This window comes from Crocodylus siamensis, chromosome 4 (assembly GCF_052110815.1).
Source record: "Crocodylus siamensis isolate JL-2025a chromosome 4, ASM5211081v1, whole genome shotgun sequence".
Lineage (NCBI taxonomy): Eukaryota > Metazoa > Chordata > Crocodylia > Crocodylidae > Crocodylus > Crocodylus siamensis.
In genome coordinates, this window is record NC_143398.1 from 173635249 (window position 1) to 173662189 (window position 26941).

The following is a 26941-nucleotide window of genomic DNA, read 5'->3' on the forward strand; positions in this document are numbered from 1 at the left end:
CAGAAATAGGATTTGAACGAGAGCACTTGTGGGGCAACTGTAGTCCATCCAATGAGATGATGTAGGTTGGCTAATGGAGATCTGCTTGTTACTCTGAATAACCATGTTGTGTAGAATCCATAAGCATCTAATAAACTTTATGCTCTTATGATAACCTCACAGGTGCAATATCATTATCTCCACTGTGCACTGTTGTGATGTAACTTGCAGCAGAATCTGGCTTGCTGAACATGATTCATATTTCTTAAGACCCCTTTATGCAACTGTGACAGCATGAAGGGGCCTTTAAAGTGGGCCCCTTTACACCTATTCTGTGGCCTCTTTATATTGCCAGAGAGGTATAAAGGGGCCTCAACATACATGAGAACTGAGCCACTTGCTGTTGGTAGATGTACTATAATTATATGCTTGTGCTGTGGATTTTTGCACCTGATCCAGCAAAAAGAAGTCTGGGGAAAGGCTGCAACTGGCTTGAATGGGAGTTAGTTCAAGCCCTTTGTGTTTAATGCAATCTGCTTCCTTTGAATGATTTGGTGCTTTATTTAAGTAAGCAACTCAGATTTAGATTAGATAAGGACACTGCGGATAATTCTTCTACTTAGAGATAGTAACTTTTATAGAGCAGCTTCTTCTTTCACCCTGCAAAATATAGCTAAATATATAAAATATAGCTAAATATTTTGCAAGCAAATAGAGAGAGTTTTAGCAATGTCAGGAAAATGATCTTGTTAGGAACGGAATACCAAAAAGGATGGAAAATAATTTCAGATGAGTTTGTGTAGACCTATTTTGTTTCACCATCTCCTCAGTTAGTTCCCTATTTGGAACAGTGGGCCAATTAAATCAAGGAACAGACAGCTCTTGATTTCTGTGAGTTTTAAATCAGGCCATTGTGTTTTGTCCGCACATATTAAAAAAGATAAATTTGAAGATTTGATTGCACACTGCTCTCCACCTCCTGGCCATTTACCAAGGTATAGGGTGGATGTAAAGGACTGCCCACCTGATTTTTAATACCAGCATCTTATACCCACTTTGCACTGGTTTAAAAAGCTACCCAAGATGCAAAGCAATGAAGTATTAGTCCTGAAATCCTGGTGGTTGACTAGAGCAGGAGATTGGAAATTGGATACTAAGCCTTTTACCTCTTGTCATCATTCTGAATGTGACTTGGTCATAACTAAGAACCATTATTGGGCACATCTACACAAGATGCTACTGCCACATGCGGCAATGGTACTGCTCAGTAACACCAGTTATTGTGCAGTCATTTACTACTTGCAAGTAGTAAAGTAGTAAATAACTGTGCAGTAACAACTGCGCAGTCTGCCAGTCATGTAGACATGGCCATTATGTAGTAATAAGTGTTAATGGATGCAATTCTTAGGGAAAAGGTGGCCTTATAGTAGTCTTGGATTGGCATCCTTTCTAGCTGGTGTGGAAAGACTGTGGGACTTCATGGCAATCAGAAAAGCCATTGGTGTGGCTTTCACTTGTCTGTGCTGATCCTATTCTATGGAGGAAGAGAAAATGAAGGCTGAAGCGGGTCAGGAACTCATTCCCCTTCTTCTTCTCCAAGAAAAATTAAGGTGAAAGTAAAAAAAAAAATGACTTGGTTTGTTTTCACAACTTTTCAGGTTTTTGTTCGAGGAAAGCAAATTATTTCAGTTTTCAGTTGCCTGCAGGTTCTGGAATCTTTTGGACAAAGGCCAACAATGTTCAATGGAACTTAAATTTATTTACAGAAATATCAGTAAAAAATGTCAATTGATTCTGTTGATCTCTGATCACTTGAAAGTACTGTTCATATTTATGACAGTATCACTAAATAACAGGAGATGGAGGTAATACCATTATTTCTAACTGAATGCAAAACAACTGAGTTTCTTGGTTAGTGACTTTTCCACTTGGATAAAAGCTTCCACCAGAGAGAGTGTGTTTTTGCCTGGATATGTTAATGCAGACTCTGGGGCGGGGGCAGGAGAGAGGAACTGCAAGAATTTGTAATGATTTAATCCAGACTGTCAGAGATAGGGAAGCATTCTCTTGCTCATGGGATGCCTGCCAGAACAGCTCAGTTGTGCTTTGCTTCAGTTTTCTCACCCGTACCAATTGCAAGGCAAAACAGTCTCACTGTCTTGGATCCCAGATGGTGTCTCTGCATTTCTAGAAGGGGCTGCTATTGGTGGAAGCTAGATATGAAAAGTGAGATTACAGTCAAACAGATCAGCATCTTGGGGTATTACCCGAGGATTTACTGTTTACACTGCAACCCAGGATTCACCTGCCTACACTGAAAATATTTACATACAGCACACAGAGCTTGCAAGCTGTGATGTTTTGAGGATTAGCATGTGTGGTAGCAGATGGAATGGCAAAGAGTTTGCCTACGGCAGGGAGGATTTACACCTACGGTATCACTGGTCTCCCTGCTGTAGGGATTTTTAATTTGAAGCATTAAAACTGATGCAGGTTGATGAATGTGAAACGTGAATTGTGTTAGCTTTATACGCTTCTGCCTCATCCTGACTCCCTACCAAGTGAAGAACATTGATAATAACAGAGTGTATTTCTAATATATGCAGCACACTGTGGCTGTAAGGTAGTGTCACAGCTTAGATGTAATGCAGCTAGGCTGGCAAAGTTTTACTCTTGCTAGTGAGGAGGGAAAAGTCACAGGCAGCTGAATGAAGTGGTAGTGAGAGACTGGGACATTGGCTCTATCTTGCCTCTAGAGTATAAGCTCTTTAGGGCAGACCCTGTCTCTGTATATGTAGAGAGAGGCAGAAGGCAGTATAGATTTGCACCATATGCACTGTTGAGCAAAATGTGGCTCTGACCTCAGTTGGTAATACATTTCATTACAGTGATTGTTGTAATTGTGACATCTCATGTGTTAGATTCTCTCTTGATTTTACTGTCTCTCTTGGCCAAAGAATATTGCTAATCCTAATCTTCCAGCTTCTGAGGCTGCAATGGCATTTTTGACCATGTGTGATGAGTTTGTGGGAACCCAGTACTTTTGTAAAACAAATTATGTATAGTTTAAATTTGTGTGAAACTTTTGCCAGGAATTCAGTGTCACCCAGAAGCCTTCCATGACATCTTTACCTGGCTTCAGCATTCCCTGTTGTCTTTTGCCTGATTTTTCTAGGTAGATGGCATCTCTTGCTGCTCTCTAAACATTAATGGACCAGATCAAAAGGACAGAGGGAAGGTGGTGAGGCATCTCTCAAATCTGCACTTTCTTGTCTCTCCCAAGGGCTTATTTCCCAGGTGTGGCAAGGTAGAAGGGATGCACAAGTCACCTTGCAGTTAATCCAGACCGCTCTCTGCATGTGAGTGATAGAAGCAAGTGTATAAGGGTAATGTGAAAGTGGCTGTGTAGCAGAAGTTTGTACCCTTTCCTTCTCTCAGCTGGCTGGAAGGCCCTCTAACAATTAAGACTCAGGGTTTGGAATAGCAATTTTGGTCTGCTCAGAAAACCAGAAGAGCAGATCCCCAGAGAAAGGAGTGAAACACTGTTAGTAGTGAGAGCAATCATCGCCATCTTCCTTTCATCAGTGTTTCTACACACCAGTCTACAATGCAGGTGTGTGGGCCTTGTTGTCTGTAGGTAAATAATTCAACTCAAAGCTATAATAAAAATTATTATAGAGTTGAGCCAGGAGATTTGGATCTGTATCAGGGTTTGGATTTTGCTAGTGTGTTTTTATTGCTCTTTCTATGAAGGTAACACTAGGAGACTGGGACTCACTTTACGAAAGCATTGACAAATAGAAGGCCTCTTTAGAGGAAGGACTGGCAATCTAAGAACAAGATGAGAGACAACAGGTGAGTGCAGTGAACACACTTGGTGAGCATGAGGTAACAGTAATAATACCTAGCCCTTACACAGCATATCATCTACAAAGGAAGCCATTATCATTATCCCTATACTACAGTTGGGAAGCTGAGGCATGGAGAGGTAAAATGATGTGGCTAAGATCATCCAGCAGCCCAGTATCAGAGTGAGGTATAGGTCTGGATTTTATCTGTGTGATAGACAGTGGTCAAAGCATACCAGCTTCTTTAGTCCTAAGCATCGTCAAACTTCAGCTGTATTTGCATCTGAGGGTTTTAGTGTGAGCCCATCTCTGAAAAATATACTATTGTACAGTATTACTATCCAGTACAATGCATTTCAGTGTTATTTTGACTTAGAACTTTCCCATTTGGGGGATTATTTTAATCAACCACTCTAAATATGCAAAACTCTGCTTAAACTGTTCCCCAAGAGTTTATATTATAGTATCATAGCTGTACTAAAGAGGGAGTTATGTTGACTACCCATGTTGTTTGACAAGTTAATTAAGTCCAGAATTTGAGAGCTTTTACACAGACTCTGAAGTGACTCTCTATGGTTGATAAAACAGAGATTATCATACAACAGAGATTAACAATACAAATTATTTTAATGTATGAAAACTGGGTCCATTGTAATCAATAGGAATCAGATTCTACTCATAGTAAATATTTCAGTGGAACTACTCTCAGGGTGCATCTGCACATGCATTTCATCTGACCTACATTTACTTTGGTTTAAAATACTATGAAGTAAGTGCTTTCAGGCAGGTGTCTACACATGTGGAGATTAGGGAGAAGATTTGCTGCTCTTTGCAACAAATTTCCTGCAGCCCTGCAATGGGCCTATGCCACCACGGGGGGAACTCTAGGCTCTCCCTGGGTGCTAGTGCAGGAGCTGGCAGGGAGCACTGGGCCAGTGGACAGTTGTCTGCTGGCCCCAGGGTTGCTTCTGCTACTGGGGTGAGGACAATGTCCCCCTGCCCTGGCAGTAGGGAGTTGCTGGCCCTGGCTCCCCAATCATTGGCAGGGAACTTGGAAAGAGCTACAGGGAAGGGGAAGTTCCCAGCCCCCTGCCCCAATCTGCTGGTGGGGCAGCCAGCAGCTAGCTCTCTCTGGCATGGTGGGGCAGGGACCTGGGATCTACCCCACCCCTGCAGCTTTTTTCAAGCTCTGTGCCTCAATCTCTGGATCAGGGCATGGGACTGGCCAGGAGAGTTCCCAGCCCCCACCCTGCATGCCAGGTGCAAACTGGGCAGCTTGTTCCCCACTTAGCTCTGCAAGCCTGGACCTGGGGAAACAGGCTGGGGTGGTTGTTCCCCAACCAGTTCTGTGAGTGCAGAGCTGGGGGAGGGGAGCAGGCTGAAGGCTGATCAGGGAACAAACTTCCCAGCTTGTTCCCACCTGTCTCCCCCAGGAGAGGGAACAGACTCCCCTGCCCCTGCCAGCAGGGAGTTCTCATTGCCAGCTTTGTGTCTGTGGTATTTTGCTCCTGGTCAGGCATCTACATGAGTGCTACCACACCGCTACTAATCTTAAGGAAATTTGCTGCTTGCATTTGCACGTAGCAAATTTACTTGGGATTAGGGAGGTTTACTACATGGTAAGCATGTGCACATGTAGATGCACATACTTATTTCACGGTAAACTATGTTAATGCACAGTTAAGTGTCTTGTGTAGATGCCCTCAGAGTAAGATGCTATTCAGTGGGAATATAAGTCTCATATTCTAGCCCATAAAATATACAGGTGGGCAAAAAGAGGGAATTTGAAAGGTGTACAGAGAGTAAGATAAATTAAATAATTGATCTAGGTAATGAAACAGCTCCTTTCTACACCAACAAAAAACCTCAAACCAATCAATTTCCTGATTGCTGAAGACTTGAAAAAGGATGGAGGAAGCTTTGGGAAACTAGGCACTGGGAGGAAGTCATCTGTGAAAAGCGATGACTGCAATTGAAAAGTAACAGCATGATTAAGGGCAAGTGGAAGGCCATGGAGAATCAGGCCCAAGATACTTCACAAGGCATCACAACAATAGTGTAATATTCAGATAATTATTTTATCAATGGGTAAAACTGAGGGACAGGTGTCCTAATTTTCCCCTTGTATTCTGTGGTCCACCTTTTCATATATGTATTTGGTTGCGAAGGACACCCAAGATAGTTTCATGGTTTCTAGGGTCGGCAGGGACCTGAGTAGATCATCTAGTCCGACCCCTTGCCATGGCAGGAAAGATTACAAATGACCCCAGCAAGGTGTTCATGTAGCCTCCTCTTAAACACCCCCAGGGTAGGAGCCAATACCACTTCTCTTGGAAGTTGGTTCCAGATCCTAGCAGCCCTGACCGTGAAGTAGCGCCTCCTGATATCTAGCCTAAATCTACCCTCTGCCAGCTTGTGCGGTTATTCCTGGTCATTCCTGGCAGTGCTCGGGGGAACAGGGGCTTCCCCAATGCCTGCTGATCCTCCCTGACTAGTTTGTAACAGGCCACAAGATCCCCCCAGCCTTCTCTTGTGGAGGCTGAACAGGTTCAGGTCCCGTCGCCTCTCCTCGTAGGGCCTGCCCTGCTGCCCCCTGATCATACGAGTGGCCCTCCTCTGGACCCTCTCCATGTTGTGATGGGTTGGTTGTATGCTTTTTATGCATTTTCAGCACCAAGGTCCAGAGATATGTTTACATCTTGTACTTTGAAAAAGAATGTAATAAGTTCAAGACCAATGTGGCAGAGTGGGGAATAGAATTAGCATTCATTCTACCTTCCATTTCTTCAGGTATCTACTCCCTCCCCTCCAGATATACTCCTACACAGACCACAGACATTATTTCATACATTCTCATGAGAAATTAAACAGAGTTACTGAAAGCATAAATATTAATAGAGCCAGGGGAGTAATTTGTAATGAATAATTTATTCCACAAATTTTGCTTCTTGCTCTGTTTGTGAATTGCCCATGAGCAGATTTTGATTTTCCTTCATTTTCTTCTGTGTCTAATTTTTGCTCGCTAGCTTGTTTGTGAGTAGTTTCTTGTGACTAATGAAGTCTGGATTAGATGTAAAGGTCATGTGTTATTTTTTGGTTCCCCAATTGGACAGTCAGAGCTCAGAATTAGATTTGCAGAAGAAATGTTCAGGGTTTGAAGTTTACATTTGCTGTCTGAGAAAGTTCTGCCATATTTACTAGCAGAGTCCTTGTTTTCAGCATGATCACCTGCAATATTCTATTCATGAAGAGCAAGCTCTGAAGGAAAACTCATTAAAACATTTGAGTGCATACTCATGGAAATGTTTGTTGTATCTGCTCTGCTCTAAATGTTATGATTGAGAAGGACAGCATTATTCCCTTGATCAAAGAAAAGAAGACACCCTTTTTTGGCTTATAGAATATAACTTTCAGTGCTTCCAGCTGTGTGGCACTGTATGGGAGGCTGTAGATATTTGTCTAAATTTACTTACAATGCTCCAAATACTTGGCCTAAATTAATCAATGTGAAGTAGATAAGAAAATATCAATGCACTCTTCTGCTCTTCAAAAAATCACCCACTTGACTGAATGATTTAAATTATTTTAAAGACATTAGCTGGACCTCTCATCATAGCTTGAGAAACAGAAAAGGACCTTCTTAATGGAATAGTTTCTTATTCCATGAGTAATTCCATTGAACTCTTTGGCTACTCATTGGGTGTGTCTACATGTGCATTTACTCCACAGTAACTAACTGTATAGTAAGTTACTGCACAGTAAGTGGCTTTTAGACCAGCATCTACATGTGTAGGCATTATTGCACAGTAACACTGTGTGTGCACTTCAACTTGGGAGTAAAGTTACTCCCAAGTTGGAGCACACACACAGTGTTACTGCACAGTAAGAGGTATACACAGGCCTTACTGTGCAGTAACAAAGTGGGCATAAATTTGCTACCTGAATCATGCCCAACTCAGCATAAGTCACCACAGTTACTGCACAATATGGGTATGCACATATAGACACAGACCTGTACTGTGCAGTAACATGCAGTAACTTTTGGTTACTGTACACTAACTGTGCACATGTAGATGCACCCAGTTTGTCAGATACTATAACAGTAAGTGTGTCACACTGCCTGTAAGTGATTTTTTTTTTTGCTTGCTCATGATGCTTGATGTTTGATTTCTTTGTATTACACTGTTTATTCTCACATATTAAGGTTAGAATCTGAACTCATGTATGCCCTGGGCAAAGCCAGTGGTTTAATTATATTTGTGCAAGTTAGAGTTGTGACTAGAATTTAGCCAGCTGTAGTTAGGAATTGCAGTGGCATTTGGCATTGCACTGCTAAGATGTACAAGCATGTACATGCTAAGATGTACAGCATGATCCCATATTCTCCTTGTGTAAAAGAAAATTAAACCACATGTTCCATGCTACTTGTTTGCTTTTACTCTTAGACAGTGTGAGTTACTATTACATTCAGGGAGTTCATAGATTTCATATATTTCATAGACATTCAGGCTGGAAGAGACCCTGGAGGATCATCGACTCCAGTCCCCTGCCTAGGGGCAGGAAGTCAGCAGGGATCATAGGATCCCAGCAAGATAAACATCCAAATGTCTCTTGAAGGCATTCAAAGTGGGTGCTTGAACCACCTCCACCAACAGTCTATTCCAAAGTTACTATTATATTCAGATGTTTTTTACTCCACATCTCAATAATACTCCAGTGGAGAAAATGAAAAATTCATATGTTACTCAAAAAGTGGCCCCAGCAGCAGTCAATTTGGATTCTGCTATTGAATTTGTTTTCAACACGGGTGCTTTTCCAGCAGCATAATGAAAAAGCATAGTCAAACCCTTAGTTTAGCAATCCAAAGAATTTGTGTCTGCTTTTAACTCAACCTATTTGAGTGATCTCGTTTGCTAAACAAGGAACATGAAATACTATGTCTGTCTGAATGCCAGCCACCTACCATTAGCATTGATTGTTCTATGTTTTTGTTAATGAGGCAGCTCCAGAGCTGATGTGATTTGTCATAGGTCCGTTGAAGTCACTGAATACTCAGACAGCTAAGGATCTGCCCCAGTATTTTGGCCCTTTGATTACTCATACTTCGGTTGTTTTCTCTGTGGATTTAAATGTCTTACTGAGCACTGGGTTACAGTGGGTCATTAGGAAGTGCACAAGGGTGTGAGCATAGGAGGAATCTTTGACTGACTTCATCTGATACAGGCACACAAGAATTGCAAAAGTGGATCAGACAGACCATCAGTCTCTCTAATCCAGTATCCTGTGTCTAATAGTGGCCACTACCAGCTACTTCAGAGGAAGGTGAAAGCAGCTCTCACCAGGCAATTACATGATAACCTCCCCCCATGACAGTCTCTCATCCTAATTCCAAATAGTGCCGATGTGACGGGCTGGCTGGCAGTGACCTGGCCCAGGGGTTTGGAAAGGGCAAAAGATGATTGGAGGACTTGGGATTCCCTTTCCACACCAATGAGGTCCCAGAGACTCACCCCTCCCCACCCCACCCCCGGTACCGATTGGCCCCTTGGGTCACCTGGAGGGGGATAGAAGGGGCAGCATGGGCTGACTCAAAAGATAGACCAGTGAGGGACAACAAGGAAGGAGCTTCACAGAGCTGGTAAGAGCTGAGCCAGCGGGGCAGGAGCCGTTGCCTCAGAAGAGCCTGAAAGAGCAGGACCTGCAGGCAGCAGTGGGACCCTCAGCAGCACGGCATGCAGCAGGCAGGAGAGACTCCCCACTGGGCTCCAGGATCCCCTACGAGAGGCTGCAGCCAGCAAGAGAGGCTCCCCAGCTCCAGGAAGGATCTGAGCAGCGACCTGAGGGGTTCCCAGCTCTGCTTCCAGCTCCTCCAATCAGAGGCCAGGCAGCTCGATATGAGGCTGGGCTCTGGGAAGGTCAAGCCCTCTAGTAGGTTAGAGCAGTGCTGGCTGGGTGGCAGCATTCCTGCCCACCATGTGGGAGACTGGGTTCAAGTCCCAGCTGGGGTGAGTGAAATCTTCTTGCAGTGGAAAGGGGCCATTGTGCTTTCTCCCCCTTCAGGTACCAAGACCCTATGTTTCCTTGTCATTTGACATTTTGCATTTTGTGCCCTTTGTATATTTCACCAACCCATATTGTTTGTTCTCCTGTTTGAGTTTTATATTTTGTTAACCCTCTTTTTGATTGTAAGTGTCTAACCTTTGTTGAATCCTGCCCCCTTTGGACACTGTAGTGTCCACTATACCCTCTCATTTATGCCTGCTATGTTCCCAGTATTAAAAGGTATATGGTTAAGTCCCCATTGGTGGTCTGGCTCTGGTCTGTGGTGAAGGAGAGTCCCTACACCTCCCACAGCACTTGTGCACCTGCATCCCTTCAATTGGAGAGGGGGTACCTCTTGGAGTACCATCCAGGTTACACCATTATAAACCACAGAGCTGTCAAGCAGAGGAGTGAGGAGACTGCTATATCAGTGCACCCTTATCTCTTTTAGAAGAGCATGGAAGGAAGCATGAGGGTAGGTGGAATGGATCCCAGACTGGAGAGCGAGTCCAGCCTATAGGCCATCTGCACAGCCTTGTCCAGGATAACAGAGAGCCATTGAGTGTAATATTTGCCATTAATCCTAATTGCTAGCATGGCTACACTGTACCTCTGTCCCTTCTAGTTAAATGTTATTATATTTTTGTTGCTTTTTATGGAAAGATCTATAATTATCAAAAGGAAATGGTGCAAGTATTTGCAACTTATTGTAAGTCTTGAAATACTTCTTATTTTCCTTAAAGCCTCCTCTTTTGGAGTCCTGGAATTCCAAGGAAAAAACTCAGCGTGTGTGTGTGTGTGTGTGTGTGTGTGTGTGTGTGTGTGTATGCATGTACGTGTGTGTTTTTAAAAGGATTTTCCTGCCCTTTGTTGCGGAGAAAAGTGTGAAAATATGATTCTTGATGGCTCAAACAACAGTAGGCAGCTAAAATGATCGTATGACGTTACTCCTATCTGCTGAGTCTTAGATACCTGACTCATAATTTTGGGGTTTGGCAGTATCATGTTGGTGTGACTTTTCTCCTTCACAGCTGTGGCTTGAAAAGAAATCGTCTTTATTGTATTCTCATTTGGTACCAAGCCCTGTGTAGGTTTTTAATAGGAGAAGAGTAAGAATCAAATTAAGTAAGCAAGTAAAATGGAAACATCAGCAACTTACAGGCTCAATTTTTTTGGCGTATGATTTGAATTGTCTGTTGCACATTATATTGGAAAGCTGTGACAAAGCCAACTTTTCCTTATGTCTCTAAGAATATCTTGACCTTTCAGCACTGATGCCTGTTTAAATAGCTACAAACAAGCACCAAACTTAAAATGCAGCATGGCATATTCATGTGTACTAAAACAAAAAGGGCTAGACTGTCAAGAAAGTGCACGTACAGTTATGTGCCTAATTATGCATACAGAAAAAAGGTGGTTGCATGCACAAATAACCAGTTAATTGTGCATGGATTTCCTATGGCTGCACATGCAATCTGTGTAATCGCATGCAAATTAGGCCCTCTTCTTACTGCCTGACCCTAAACATTCTGGTTGGGAGCCCTCAGGATGGTGCCAAATGCACAGGGAAATTGCATGTGATTTCTAGTACTTATATCTCACTTTGGAGACCAGCAAGTAGTAGCAATTTTATAGTGATTTGGGTTCCGGCCCTCTACCCAGCCCAATCAGCATCAGTTTTGCAACCCTTTTTGCATTGCATCTTCATCCCATTCCCTTCACTGCTGGCACATTGCAAATAACCCCAGTAATGTTATCTATAGTGGTTGTAAACAGATGGCTGTAAAATGTTGATGGTAATCTCTGTGCATAAGGAATTATGCACAATGTTTTAAATTATATTCAAATTGTAGGCATGTCTCACAGTCCATATCATGGCCTAGGGTTTGAAAAAAAATGTACAAGCCTCTGAAGAATCCAGACTCAGAAGAACTTACTGCTCCTATTACTGTGACTTGCTATCCCCACTAACCTGTTATGATTGAGGCATGCTACCAAATGGTGTATGCTTCTTGTTTTGAATAGATAACTCCCATTCTGTTCTGTCCCCTCACATGTGACACTTTAAAACAATGAGTAGAAAACTGTACCTAGCTCAGAGATGTAACAAACAGGGTCTGTGTCCTGGGTGGTGGCAGCTGCAGGAGCCAAGCTAACTAGGGCGGTTGTGGTATCTGAGCTGGCAGTGGCAACGGCTGCCATTCTTGTGCCTCCTCTAAGCGGGTACCTAGGGCTGATGCCCTGGTAACCCATGACTCTTCATGCTCTTGCCTGGCCTCATCAAAGAACCACAGACCCTTAAAAGAGGTTGCTAGGGTATGGTTCCTCTCCAATCCATGCTTACTGGTGGTATTTGTCTCTCTGACATGCAGGAACAGTGGTCAGAAAAGAAACCATGAAGAATACTGAAGCAAGATTAGATCTGCCAAAGATCTAAATGCTTAATTTTAGCCTTGTAATCCATTCTTGAATTTAGAGACTGAAATTCCTCCAGGGAATATCACAAATCCATATAATGCTTTCAAGTGCTAGATTTTGCCTTTGTGCCTCTTAATTAGGTGCCAGACATACAAACCACAGTTGTAGCAGTGCAGTTCTGCAGCTGGGGCAACAGTGTGGTGCCCAGGAAAGTGCCAGCTCTTGCCTATATGAGAACATCATCCCAGACCAGTGCTCATCTAATCTCTTCTTAAACACCTCTAGTGACAAAGAATCCACAACTTCCCTAGGCAATCTGTTCCGCTGCCTCACTGTTCTAACAGTGAAAAAGTTTTCTTGATATCCAATCCAAACCTATTTTGCTGCAATGTCAAGCCATTGTCTACATCTTACTCTTTGCAGCAGGAGAGAAAAGGTGTTTTCCCTCTTCTTCATGGCATATTTTTATAGAGGGACACCCAAATGGCATTGGCTAGAAGGTAGTTTTGCTTCAGCTCAGAGCCAGCTGGTCTTTGATGCCCATGGCAGAGAAATGGAATCCAGCTGGCCTGACACTGATTTGTAGACAGAATTAACTTAACCATTAGTCAGCACTACTACACAGTCCTGCTCTGGGGAAGGAAGTAGATGGGCAAGAAATGAAGGGAGGTGGAAAGAAAAGGATGAGTAACTAGGAGTAGGGAAAAGAGGCAAAAGGGAGAAGGGCCATGGAAGTGACAGATAGAGTACAGAGAGGGGGAGGGTGGGGAAAAGGAACAATAGTGTTGGGGGGAAGCAAGTATGAGAGATGCAGGGAAGTGAAAGGAGTCATTAAGTAGATGCAGGAATAAGAGACAATTCCTCATAGGGGACTCCCCTACCCCTCTTAACAGCATGAGTGGCCAATACTCCACATCTTGGATCATGCCCAGTATTGGCTTTCCCTGATTTGTCCCTTAAAACAGGTGCCACAGGCAAAAAGCCACATGCTGGCGAGATGGCTGCTCTCTGTAATGCAACCAGCCCCTGCCCTCCACTGCTCTCCGTGCTAGCCATTCTTGACTGGAAGAGGAAGGAGCACTGATCACCAACAGGGCTGCAGGCTGAGCATGTGAATCTGTAAGTTGGAGGTAGGCAGATCTCCCATGCTGGCAGCAGGACCGTGGGTTGGGAATGGGGCAGGCAGGTGGGACAGTGTTGAAAGGAAAAAGCAAACCAGAAGACAGTATCCAAACCTCCCCCTGCCCCTTCCCCTGCCAACCCCCATCCCCCTTCCCCCAGCTCTTTCCAGCCTGGTTCTGAAACTTGGCAGCTTCTTTATGGTGTCAGCTGGCCCTGTGATGGGTTAGTGCAAGGCTTCAGCCAAAACCCATTTCAGAAAGGCACAGCATTCCTGAATGCTAGAGACAGATGAGCAGGGTTTGCAAATATAATCTGCTAGTGCCTGACAGGGAGAGGATTCCCTCAACCTGTCACTTCCATTGGAGCTAGAAAGGGTCTGTCTTTGGCTGTCTTCCTCAGCACAGGCTGGCTCATTTCTTGTCTCACATTCTGTGGACTGAACTGGAGTGCAGTATTATAAATCTTACACAGTTAAGCACCAGGAGAAGTCTCCTAAAATTTGTGTGAGAGCTGTGGCAGTATTGGATTTTCAAATAAAATGATTAACAGGCAGTCTCAAGGCAACAACAGAGAAAACAATCTTCCTCTTCTTTTCCACTTTAATCTCCAGAGGACACTTTTTGTTTAAGTTTTAATGAAAAGGGGGGAGGAGCGGGGGAGGATTATTGTAATCTTGGAGCTGAGTAACTCTTGCGCAGATCAGATCCGTTGGAATCTTTCAAATATTTGTTCTTATCAAGCTGGCAGTCAACCAGAATACCGCATTAAAGAGGTACAGGGGCTTACTTCAACTTTAAATACAGCTAGTTACAATTATTGTCATTTCAAGTGCATTTGACTGGGGACTTTTAACTGTGCAAACTGATTCCCTGTGAAAAGTCTGTTCTAGGTGTAATAACACAACAACATCCATCAGACTTCATGAAGCAGAGAATTAAAATCTGTTGGGAACGTTGCAGAACGCAGTTCAGTTCAGCCATACCCAGAAGTATGGAAGCACACCGTTTAAAGAAACAATGACTGTAAGAGGCTGTCAAAGCAATATAGGTATTGCACTTGTAGCACAGTACAATCAAAATCTGACCTGTTTATGTTGTGGTACAGATTGCTGACTAGAGGTTTCAAAAAGGACGGTTTAATTGAAAAAATGTTCAGACTGTGACCCCAAATGTTATCTTTGGAATCTGTCAGCCAAAGGTAAATTGAGCCGTCTTCACAAATACCAAACATTAGGGGTGCACCGATAGAGATTTTGGGGGCCGATGCCGATATTTAAGGAGGCATATTGGCCAATATTGATCCGATATCCAATACAGCTGGCTCCAGGTGGTAATTCCAGTGGGGTGGAAGGGCAGGAGGAAGGGAAGAGGCATGGGGGGGGCAGCTCAATGCCCCCCACAGTGAGGGAGGGGGCAGGCACTGCCCAGCTGGGGCGGGGGGGGGGGACATGGGAAAGAGCCACAGCTTGGGGGGCGGGGCCCATGTGTCTGAGGAAAAACTTCAGTCGTTTAGATGTTCATGACCATGGTCTAGGAAGAAACCCTTAAAAGGTTCACAGAATAAGAAACGCTAACAGTTTGTCCTAGGACACTGCAAAGTGCATCTGAATAGTAGTCCTGGGATTGCGTCATTGAATCAATGACAGAAAGTGGCAGTGCGTTCAGCTGCTCACTAAACCCTGATTATAAGGGGGATGTATATATGTGCCATTCCTGGGACTTTTCTGTTCCCAGACAAACATAGGCACAACTTGTCCCCAAACAAATGTAATGACTGTTCCCAGCCTGTCTCATACCAGTATTTTTACCCAGCTTCTTGAGCCAGCTTTGCTGTTATGGCTACATTGCTAGCAGTGCCAGAGCTAGCTAATTTAAGGTCATTATATCCATGACTATAAAGTCATTATATCCATTATATACTGCCATGGAGATGCCCTGAGACTGATCTGGACAAACAACGTCTCTCGTCACAGTGGTATAGAGCAGGGCTACATTACTCAAGTTATTGGTAAGTGTAGATCTGGTCTTAAAAAGAAGAGGATCTTGACCTGTATGTGTACACATCCAATGGAAGTTAATGAATGTTGTGCATGTATTTCTGATAGTAAATTTTGCCCCCACATTTCATAATGAATGGAAGATTGAAAAAAAGAGTAATGGCAAAAGCAAAACATGCATTACACTTACAATTGTGTACAAAGAACAGGGCCACTGTGGTCATTAAAGGGAATGTAGACATCATTTTCTTGTATTGGTGCCTTTTCTAGATTATCAGGAAGGAAGGTGAAAATATAGTATGTGTGTGTACAAGAGTGAGCAAGAGAGAGAGAGAGAAACCCAGAGATTTCAAAAATGAATCTATAGTATAAAAATATTTTGACATGTTGTGTTCATTCTGAGTCCTTTTCAAGAAAAGAATTGCTCTATTATTTTTCTGTAGTGAAAAAACAAGTGAAAGCTAGGAGCTGACATTTTCTAAGGGGTGACTTGGATCTATCAAGGGGTATCTCAAGCCTAAAAAAGTTGAGAATCACTGCTCTGGAGTAAAGAACCTACTTTGAAGAGGATAGATTTATAAGTGTTTTATATATTCTGACCACTAAAGGGAGACAAAGAGCCACATTGGTCCTACAGGTTAAAATGCCATTTCTACCAATCTCTGAACTGCATACACTTTCATGGAACTGGTATATAGTTCAGAGTGGCCTCTTTGGAAATGCTCAATTAAAGCACTTAATTCTCCCCTGTGTTGTTTAAGTCACTTAATTGTTTAGGGCATTTAAGCAATTCTCCCAGCATGATGCCATAGTGGGGTGGGGGCAGAAGTAGTCTTTTTTTTTTTTTAATCAAGGATTACAAATATTAAGGTATAGTCACCACAACCCCGTGCACAATTATGAATGCCTTTCGCTGAATGTGTCTGGATTTCTTTTATGTTTATCCTTAATATTGAATCTCCTAGGCAGCTAACACTTGGTTTGAGGATATTTACATCAAAACTCTATTTCTTCTTGACTGATATGAACTTCCACCTTAACTTCATATTAATGTACTTTGTGTCTGAGAACTAATTACAGTAGTACCTGATCCAAAGCTCATTGAAGTCAATGGAAAGGTATGTATTGATTTCAGTGGGCTTTTTTATTAGGCTCTTGATCATTAAGATACCCTACAAGCACTCAGATTTCTCCAAGACTATAGAACTGCGAGCTAGTACTGTTATCTGCTTTAGTCCCATGTACAAAAGACACAGGCCTTAATCAGTTGTGTTTTGTTCTCCCTTCTAAGCACTGATCTGGGAAGGGATGCATGGGCTCTGACCCTATCCATACCTCCTTATAGAAAGACCACAACTGCTCTCTTCAAGTATGCCTAAGATCACACGAAGTCCTCCCTTACTCTCCTGGGTCTTTCTCAAAGTCATGGGGCAGGTATTAGGTGGGATGAAGAGACCAGAAATTCAAAAAGTTCAACCACCTGGATCTTCTGTTTACCATTTTACTCTTCTTTGTGCTTGATCCAGCCCTACAGAATTATTGAGAGTTGATGTACTTGTCATGCTACCAGCTTCACACTGTACTGCCCCTTTTCTTAAAGTTCCAACACACAAAAATATCTGTATCATCCTAGCAGCTCCCTTAAAAAGCCTAATGAGAAGATCTTGAATGCGAACTCAAATAGTAAGCAATACTTTGGCCATTTACAGGCTTAATACTATTTACTGCAAAGGGGATACAGTTAGCACCACCTGTAGTATGTGCTGCATATGGTTATTTTTTATTATCTCTTATTTCTTTAATGGCCTAGAGACCCAGCCAAAATTAAGGACCCATTGTGCTAGGCACTATACAAGCATTAATAAGAGGCAGCTTCTGCCCAGAGGCACTAAAAATTCCCATGACAGAAAAAGGAATGAATGTTATCCCATTTTATTAATGGGGAACTGAAGTGATAAAGGACATGTCTTCAACATGGCAGTAGGGTGCTCAGTCTCATCTGCTCAGATACTCCCTTTTTACATACATCTATCCTGGAAATGAAGGGGTGAAAACTCCCTAGGTGTACTCCAATCTACCACTCTTGAACACACTAAAAACCAAGGGCTTGAGCACAGTGTCAAGGACCCCTTTCATAATGTCTTAGCCACAGTTCATTTCTAACATGTATGGAATAGGACTGCATGGGTGGAAACTGGTTTCCTGATAGCACAACTTAATACTCTGCTGTCACTTACTCAAAGTGACCCAAAGCCTGTGGCACAGTGAGAAACAGCACTCAGCTTTCCTGAATCCAAGATCAGCGTCTGAGCTACAAGAGGCTCCCTCCTCTTCAGACACAGAATACATTACCATGAAATGCAGAGCTCTTTCACAGTAACTCAACACAGTATAGGCTCCTCAGCAATCAGAGACAAATATAGATTAGAAAGAAATGCTTCCTATTCCTATGGAAGTGGATGGTAGTAAAGTAAAAGGCCTGGCACGTGTCATAGATGCAAATGCTAGCAAAAAAACCCATCAGTAGTGTCTCACTCATGCAGTTTTATTGTGGCTCCATTAATGCTGACAGTAGATGCCAAATATAAAGCTGAGTTAAATGAGTAGTGTCACTTAATAACGGGAGAGATCACTTAAATGTGAACAATATCCAAGAAACAGAAATTATCATGCTTTACAACTATTTAAATTACTTTGAGGTAGTTAAGACTAGTGATGTCAAACTGGGTCCTGTTGTATTTGGACCTGTAGGCTCTGAGAAGCGTGCTAATAAAGTTATGGTACTAATAAAATTAATGAGATGAAAAACTAGTTTTCTGATGTGGTAAAAGGTGAATATCTCTGGCATGGAATTAGGCCAGTGAAAGCACGCCCCATTCCCAACCATTCCTTTATTAGGCAATAATAAGTCCTATCAACTTCATTTTACTTTCTTCCCATTACATTTGCTGATGTCATTGATTTCAACTCATCTAAGGTAAATGTTTCTCATGATTGTTACAGTTTTTGGTTCCTAGATTAAGGTAAAAGTAAGATATCCCATATTATCCCTTTGTTAAGTTTGATTTTTAAAATGTTACTTTAGCACAAGACCAAACGTGAAGTCTCTTGAAGTACCATTTTATTGAATTCATATATGTAGAAATATGTCCCATGTTGTTATGAATAACTATCTCCCATTATAAATGAATAAGTACATAGAATGGAAGAAACCCTTTACGTAGAAGACCTCCGCACATATATACAGTGCTTCAAACTTAAAAGGTTTGTTGTGTTTTGCTAGAGAGCCTGTTTCAAAAATATTCTCTAGTTCATATATGGAGGATTGCTCTTAAGCAGCTCATTTTTGAAAACGTAAGAGATTTTAAGAGTGTTTGCAGAGGGCATTAATGTCCAAGTCTGTGTCCACATACACGCACCCTGGGTGTGTCCCCATAAGTGTGCACGTGCAGTTTGCAGTGTTGCAAACCCATCTGCAGTGCTACAAACCACACGTGCTACACATGCATGTATTCACTGTACTGCTAATTTGCACTGCAGAGGATTTTTCTGACACCAAATAATCCCAGTGCCAAAAAAAACCTTGGCAGAAAAAAATGGGTTTGTGTACATTGCTGCAGCATGCACCAACCCAAAACTGGAGCCTGGTTGGCCTGAGCCATGCTCTGGCTGCCAGCCAGTGATCCGTGCACCTGAATCACTGCCACTGCAGCCCCGGGAGGCCCCAGGACTCCAGGAAAGCCTGCTGGGGCCAGCGCAGGTACACACCCCAGCCTCCCCTATCCCACCTGGGGCAATCAGCTATGAATGTGTGCGGGGCCATGCCTGGAGACAACTAGTAGTAGCACAAATAAGTGCACACAGAAACCATTTCTTCTCCCAAAGGCCAGTGGTCTAGTGAATGAGAGAATACCTAGGAGTCAAGGTGTTGGTCCCAGGTTGATCACTGATCTCCTGTGTAACTTTAGGCAAGTCACTGCCATTCTATATGCTTCCATTTCCCCTTCCAACCATTGCCTGTCTTGTCTATTTGGGTTGTAAGCTCCTTAGAGCAAGATCTGCTTTTTATTTTGTGTGTCTATGGCCATGTCTGCACAGTAAATTTAGCCTGCTGAACAGTAGTACCCCCAGGCAGGCTGGATTACTCTGGAAAAGCTGCCTCTTAAGACAGAAGTGATATAGGTGTGTCTTTGCACAGCTTCAGGTGGGCTAAGTAAGACTGCTAAGTGACAGGGGGATATCAGCTTCAGATGTGGCTATGCTTCTTCCAGGTTAGGAGCCAGCTTGCTGTAGCAGTGCGGCATGCTTTTGGGAGCAGCTATCAGATGTGGTACATTTCTCCTGTAGACACAGCCTACAGCAAAAGTATTAAATTTCTTTGGCCCTGCAGGCCAAATGAGCAGCATCAGACTAGTCCACAGGCTAGATCAGGCCCACAGACCCCTGCATGCTGGATCCAGTACATGTAGCACCCACTCTGGCCAGTCTGGATGGGGACCCAGCAGGAAGAAGCCTATGTTGCAGGCACTTTATTACTGCCATGGGAACAAGCCCCAGTGCTAGACTTCTTCCTGCTGTGCTGCTGCAGCTCTAGTATGGCTGCTTTTGCTCTGGTACTTGGCCACCAAATAGGTGCTGGAGTCCCAGCAGCACTGTTGTTACACAAATTGCCAATTGTTCAAATCATGAATGAGATCTTATGAGGGAGGATAAGGCGGATAAGGTGCTGCGTTTATTGATTAAGCACTTAATACACACACACCACATTCATACCCCAATTTCTGTTCTGTGCTGGTATACGTTACCAGTCTTATTAGTGCTTGGATCAACTTAGTGGCCAGCCAAGTTGATCATGAGTAGGAGCCAGGCTCCTGCCAATCCATCCTGTCAGACGAACCGATGCTCCAGGATGACATGCAGAACAAGACCCAAAATCAATATGTCTCGCCCCATCTTTTATAGCTTGTAAATTCACCCAGTTCTCTGGGATTTTGCTGGGTTATCACTGTGTTCTTTCTTGAAGGTCAAATGTCATTGTTCTCTTGCTGTTCTGGGGTGGATTCTTCTTGTTTGATCTTTTATCTGTCTGCATTCTTCAGTCAGTCACAACCTGATGTTTTCCTTTTCCACAAACACTCTCACCCATACAGCATACAAAAGAGTAAAAGGTCAAGCACTTATGTCAAGCTACAGAACAATACAAAATGGAGCTTCTTAAGGCAATGCAAACCTCAAGAAAATACATAAAATTAAAAGCAATAGGCAAAAAGTCTATTTGTATAACACTGTGGCTTGTTCCCATGGTGGCAGTCAAACAGCGAGAGCTGTGGTGCTGGAGTTCCAGAAGCACCATGGGAAGAAGCCTGTTATCACGGGTGCTTGACTGCTCCTGCAAGAACAAACTGAGGTGTCGGACTTCTTTTCACAAGGCTGATGTGGCTCCAGCACTGTCTTTTCTTCCCAGGTACTTGGCTGCCACCACAGATAGATCCCCAGTCCTGGCAGGGCAAAGTCTGTGGGCCAGATGATCTGGTTCTTCAGGCTAGATCCAGCCCATGGGCCATATGTTTGACACCACCCTTCTACAGGTCCCAAGTGTCATTGGGACATTTATTGCTACTGTATCATGAAGTATGATGTAAGTCTAAGAAGTATATTTTAGGAGGAACATGTTCCAAGAAATACAACTTGAAGAATATAATTATATCTTCACCCAGCCTAGGAAATTAAATATGCTTTCAAGTGGCTGAAAACACAATAGAAGGCAGGAGAGAGACTTACCTGATAGGGTAACTGAATCAGAAATGCATGTGTTTTTGGCAATAAGAGCTCACTTCATCAGCGAGCAGGCTATCAAGTGGAGAGTGGTTTGAATACAAAAGAGAAGGAGGGAGGTAAGTAGCAGGGCTGGAGTGGCGAATAGGTAATAAACCCATACTGACAGAGAGGTCAAAAACTATACCTGGTAATGGGATAAGAATCTACAGTCCCTGTCTAGAGCATACTTAACACAGTCTAGTTTGTAGGTGATTCCTTGTTTTGCAATTTCACATTCAAGTCAGCTTTTAAAGTTCAGTTTGGAACAGCTATGCTAAGGTCAGCGATGGAATATCAAGGAATGTTAAAGTGTTTGCCACAGGCTTCTGTGTGTTTTTGGACTCAGTGTTAAATCTTTGGTGTTATATAAGGAGAATTGATCAAAATATGGGATTTCTGTGCCACAGGATACTGACCTTACATTTGTTTTTATTTTAAGTGGGAAAAAGTACTCAAATTTTCCAGACCAGAAATTCAAAAAATTCATCCAAGAAACACCAAAACAATTCATTCTGCCATTTTATCTGGATGGTAACAAAATGTGAAAGACAGAGCATGTTATACCTATTCATATTTTCAGACAGTGCTAAATGTGTGATGTTCAAAATTGCTTAGTTCAATAAATGTAACTTCTGTAATCAGATCATATGGAGATTGGCTTTATTATTCTGACTATTCAAAAACTGCTGAAATCCCGAGCCTTACTTACAATCCCATCTTTTCCTTCCCAGCAAGTTCTGAGGCATAGCACTGCAAAGAATTATACATGTGCATGTGTGTGAGTGTGATTAGGGGGAGGGAAAAGCATAGCATGGACATAAACAGCTTGGCTTTTCTTTATGAGAAACTAACATTCCTGCTGACTTCAGAAGCTGCTCCAGGTTGATATTTTTAATAAAGCATTTTAGAAGAATAATAAGCAGATTTAAGGAATCCCCTCCATAAAATAAAGTCTATAAAGTCTTTGGGGAGATAAATAAATGTTTGATGCTATGAATTATTCATTGCTAGCCCATAACCAGCTCTGGATGCTAGGCACTGAATTTGGTGAGCTGGAAGGAGTTATAATAGCCACGGTTTCTGTGGGTGTAGTCTGGTTGATTCCAATAACTAACTTCAGTGGAGCTCTGCCAGTTTACGCCCACAGAGGATCTGTCTCCAGTGTTTTTGTTCTGTATTACAGCTAGTCAAGGAAGGCGGGGGGAGGAGCACTGCATTACGAGGCAGCTGACCACCGAGAGTCTTTTGGCCAGGACAAAGTATCCAGTGACAGACATGACTACAGAGGAAGGGAGGCAAATTGCTTGAGATCTGTTCTATGCGTGAAAGCGCACTCAGCAATGTTTGATGGTTTCTGTGAAAACATTGTGTAACTGTACATTTGCTCTAATACCCAGGGCTCTAATACCACACTGACATTGGAACGGGTAACGCTTTGGGAGGCTGTGCTTCATTTGACTCCCTGCTCACAAACAGTTATCTCTCTCTCAGATCCACCATGTGTTTTTCCCAGTTTAATGTATTTATTTATCTCTGTGTGTGTTTCCAGGTCCAAACTGCTTTGCAGGAACCACAATAATTCCAGCTGGCATTGAAGTGAAAGTGGATGAGTGTAACATCTGTCACTGTCACAACGGGGACTGGTGGAAACCTGCTCAGTGTTCAAAACGTGAATGCCAAGGCAAGCAGACTGCATAGAGGCAAAATCCCAACCAATGACAAGTCCATAAAAAAATGTAATGGCTTCTACACTGCACATGTTAAACCTCCTGCCAGCTGTAAAAGGGTCACCAGCAAAACCTTTTAGGGTTAACAAAAGTAAATATTTTACTAACAAGAAAGTTCTGTCTCTCATTCTCTCTCTCTCTCTCTCTCTCAATCTCTCTCTCTCCCTCTCTCAATTTCTCGTTCTTTTGCTATACAGAATATATATATACAGTATCTAGATAACTATTCTGCTTTTGTAAGCGCCAGTGCTTGATGGGGACTCAAAAACTGGTTTTTTGGAAGGAAAATACTTATACAAATTCCTCCACTGGTGATGCCTCCAACCTGCCAATTAACTTACAGCGCTTTCATCACTTCCTACAATATGAATTGCATTTTTTTCTGTTGTGATTTTTAGTATTTTCCTAAAATTTGCACAGCCAGAATTGTCCAGGTAGTAAGATTAGGAGAGAAACAAGAACAAATCATTTTGAATGACTAACGGTACTAAAAAAGACACTGAGGGAGGGAGGGAAGGAGGAATTAAATTAAAAGAAAAAGGAAACGGTAATACAACTTGCTAGCTGCACAGATACACCGTGATTGGACACCCTAGGAGCAATCTGTCTGTGTTATGTTTTCTCCACTGAGTGGGGATAATCAATATGAAGAATTCAACACAATATTCACAACTGATACACTTAAATCATCAGTCAAGCCAACAAAAGATACTAACGATGTTAAGTGGATGGATTTGGTTCCATTGCTATCATGGGAAACACAAACCAAAATAATTTTAAATATAACACATAATAGGTTCAGAAACTAAGATAAAACGTGTGCAACATTTGTTACCAACCAACATTCATCAGTCTCTTTATTATGGGCTGCTTGTAATACACTTCTACATTTATACCTGGTGCAACTACTGACTTACACCAATGATTAGTTTATCCCTCTGTAAGTTCTGGTAGCATAAACCCTGGAGCCAAGGGTAAGTAGATCCATAGTTAGTCTGATCAGCATTGGCTTCTGAGATGAGTTGGCTTAAACATGCAGTTTCCCTGAATTATGTCTGAGTTTACCTTGTGACTGTGCCATTATAGCTCCACATCCTATGCAGTATCAGTGCCAAGCACTGATACCACTGAAGTCAATGACATTTCAATTGAGTTCAGTGAGATCAAGATTTGCTCAACTGTTTCCACAACAAAGATGGAATTAAACATATCTCTCTGATCAGCTCCCGGTGGAATTTCCAGAGCTCTGTTTGTTGGTCATTTCTTTATGATTTACTGGAAAAGGTGCAAGTTAAACATGTTAAGATCCAAGTATATAATTAGTAAAACTGCCCTGGAAGACAGGCAAAAAAGTACCAGTGGATGACTTGTGACATCATAGAGCAAGTTAAAACCATGTCCCTAATAACATAAGGATATAAATTGCTGCTTAGTATATTCTGCTGTCCTATGCATGGACAGAAGACAAGACATTTTGCCACCCAAACCCCTACTAAAGACCCCTTCACTTTTCACCCACCTCTCTTCATCACCCCCTACAAGCCCTGCAACATAAAACTCATTCTGGTTAAGGAATTCAGGTACTCCCAAGAAATGAGCATGATGCTTGATACCATTCTAGGAGTAGATGATTGATGTTGAATATGTGACAGCTACGTGCAAATGTATCATGGGAGCCTTTCCATTGACTTCAGTGGAAGCTGGATAGGGCTTAGAGAAGTTTGGTGTACAACATGTAGCACCACTGAACTAGGCTCAGTTAGTGTTTTCCCCAGATTTATAAGAGAGCTCTTCATACAAGGTTATATTATGACCTTATGCCTGTGCTTGAGTAATAACTTCCTTTAGAAAGCCAGTTGCTTCAGCTGAAGCCAGTGGGATCATTTGTGGAACAATAGGATTCAAATGTGTTCCACAGACATAATTTGTCTTCCCTCTTCAGAACACCTAGTTCTATCAAGAGATAATAGCTATTCCTAAAATTAATAATGTGAGGATCCTGTCCTCACGGTCCTTCAATATAATGTTTACCTTCCAGTGCAAATAGCCTGACTGTCATCATCCTCCAGAACAGGAAGAGAACTTTCTGTAGAGCAGCAGCCTATAGCCGTTGTGGCTAGTAAGTCATGCTGCACAACTGTGAATCAGCCATGAGCACCCCTGCATGATTTATTCATATCTACACAAAGTAGAGGCATTTCATTGTTTCCACTCATGGAAAGATAGAGATGTGCTATCTGGTATCTGATGGTAGCCAAGTACTGCCTTCAGAATTCACAGTCCTGGGAATAAAAAATAAATGATGGGGTTGGATTTTGATATGTAAAAGAAAACCTCTAGTGGAGTCATGACGCATAGTGTCCTATGAATTATTGAGGAGCTACTGTGTCCTTTGTGGGACAACTAAAAAAGAAAATGCAATTGAGAAACTGAGATGGAATCATTCTGCCTCAAAAGAGAAGCAGAGCAAGAGTTGCAACAAGAATTTACTAGGGTAGAGTATGGTGTTCTGGAGGTCTTCAGAAAACATCTAGACACTTTGCTGGAGGAGGGATGCTCCCTGCCCTTTGTTACCAGCCAGAGAGTCTTTTCATGGAGTTTCACTGCAAGCTACTTCTTCTTAAGACCTTGTAGCACTGACACCTGTCCCTTTATCTTGCTGGAGACATGAGCCAATACTGTGATGGAACTACTCAAAGGGGTGATACCATTTTATAGCTCTATTACAACCAAGTTACTGAGAGAGTCTTTAAAGTCATTGCTTATGATTTGTTTGCATTTTTTGTTATTATGATTTTATTAAATCTTTCAGCCCATTAATTGTCCTTATTAGAATCAATGACAAATACTTAGGGCTGGACCCTCAAGCTGGTATAATGAGCATAGTCTGATTGAAATCAGTGTACCCTAATTGAAGATCCAACTTTTTGTCGATTTGTCTTCAGTGGGAACAGAATCAGACCTTCTGTTCACAACCAGACTGTTGCCTCTATGTTCTTCTTTCTTCCCCATTTTCTTTTAATTTTTGAGGGCCAAATTCTCAGCTGGTGTCAGTCAGCAGAACTCCTTTGACAACACCTAAGCTGATTCACTCCAGGTAAGGATCTGGCCCAGGTACTTTAACTGCTACTATTAAATAAGGGATCATCATACTTATTTGAAAACTGACGCCTGTCAATGACTAGCCAGTTTCAAAATCTTTAAACAATAGCGTGCCTGAAAACTAGTGAAGAAAATACTATACTGTAAAAAAATGGGGTTCTAGCAACAATATTTGATGTGTAAAAGAATATATTATTAAAAATTATTTTGTTAAATATAAAGTGTGTTAACCAGCAAAAAAACAAACAAACAGTGCTTGTGGTGTATTTTACTCTTCCACTCTCCCCCAAAGCCCTTGTTCCTTCAACATCCTTGTTCTCCATCTCATCCAACTGAAACAGACCAACAAATTCTCTGGGATATGGTTGGGGATTGCCAACTGCCTGAGTAAAGATATTCATGAGAGACTGCAGGAGGTGGCTTTGTGTCTATAAATAGCTGGAGATTTCCTGAGCTCTGACAGATTTCATGGAGAGCAACTTACGCTCAGCTGATATAAATCAGCACAGCTTCATCAAAAGTAGTAGAGCTGCACTGAGTTGCACTAGCTAAGCGTCTTTCCCATGGGTCGTTCTTCCACACAGGTTTATGTCTTGCAAGATATCTCCCAAACTACTGTTAAACTTTTTGCCTTTCAGCACCAATGACCAAAGGAGTTGCCAGGAGTTAGTTTCTGTATCAGTGAATTGAAAGAATAATGAAACAAAAAGGAGAATTACATAGGATAGCTATTGGACATTCTTACTCAGTTTGCTCTGTAGGATTTGCACAGCAGGAGCTTCTACTTTTTCTGAAAACGTTAGTAATACATCACTCTTCCATCTCAGAGCCATTTCACAGACATTCATGGATAATGCCTCACAACATCTTTACAACAAAGGGAGCATCAT

General features: G+C 42.3%; 1 protein-coding gene across 1 annotated transcript in view; it reads left to right on the forward strand.

Moving 5' to 3' along the window:
• The window catches only part of VWC2L (von Willebrand factor C domain containing 2 like), an 88210-nt gene extending 65201 nt beyond the window's left edge, over window positions 1–23009 (forward strand). Inside the window, exon 3 of the mRNA XM_090041228.1 lies at window positions 22772–23009. Within this exon, the coding sequence (XP_089897354.1) occupies window positions 22772–22920 (149 nt within the window). The 3' untranslated portion in view covers window positions 22921–23009. The remainder of the gene's footprint in view (window positions 1–22771) is intronic.
• Window positions 23010–26941: the final 3932 nt, after the last annotated feature.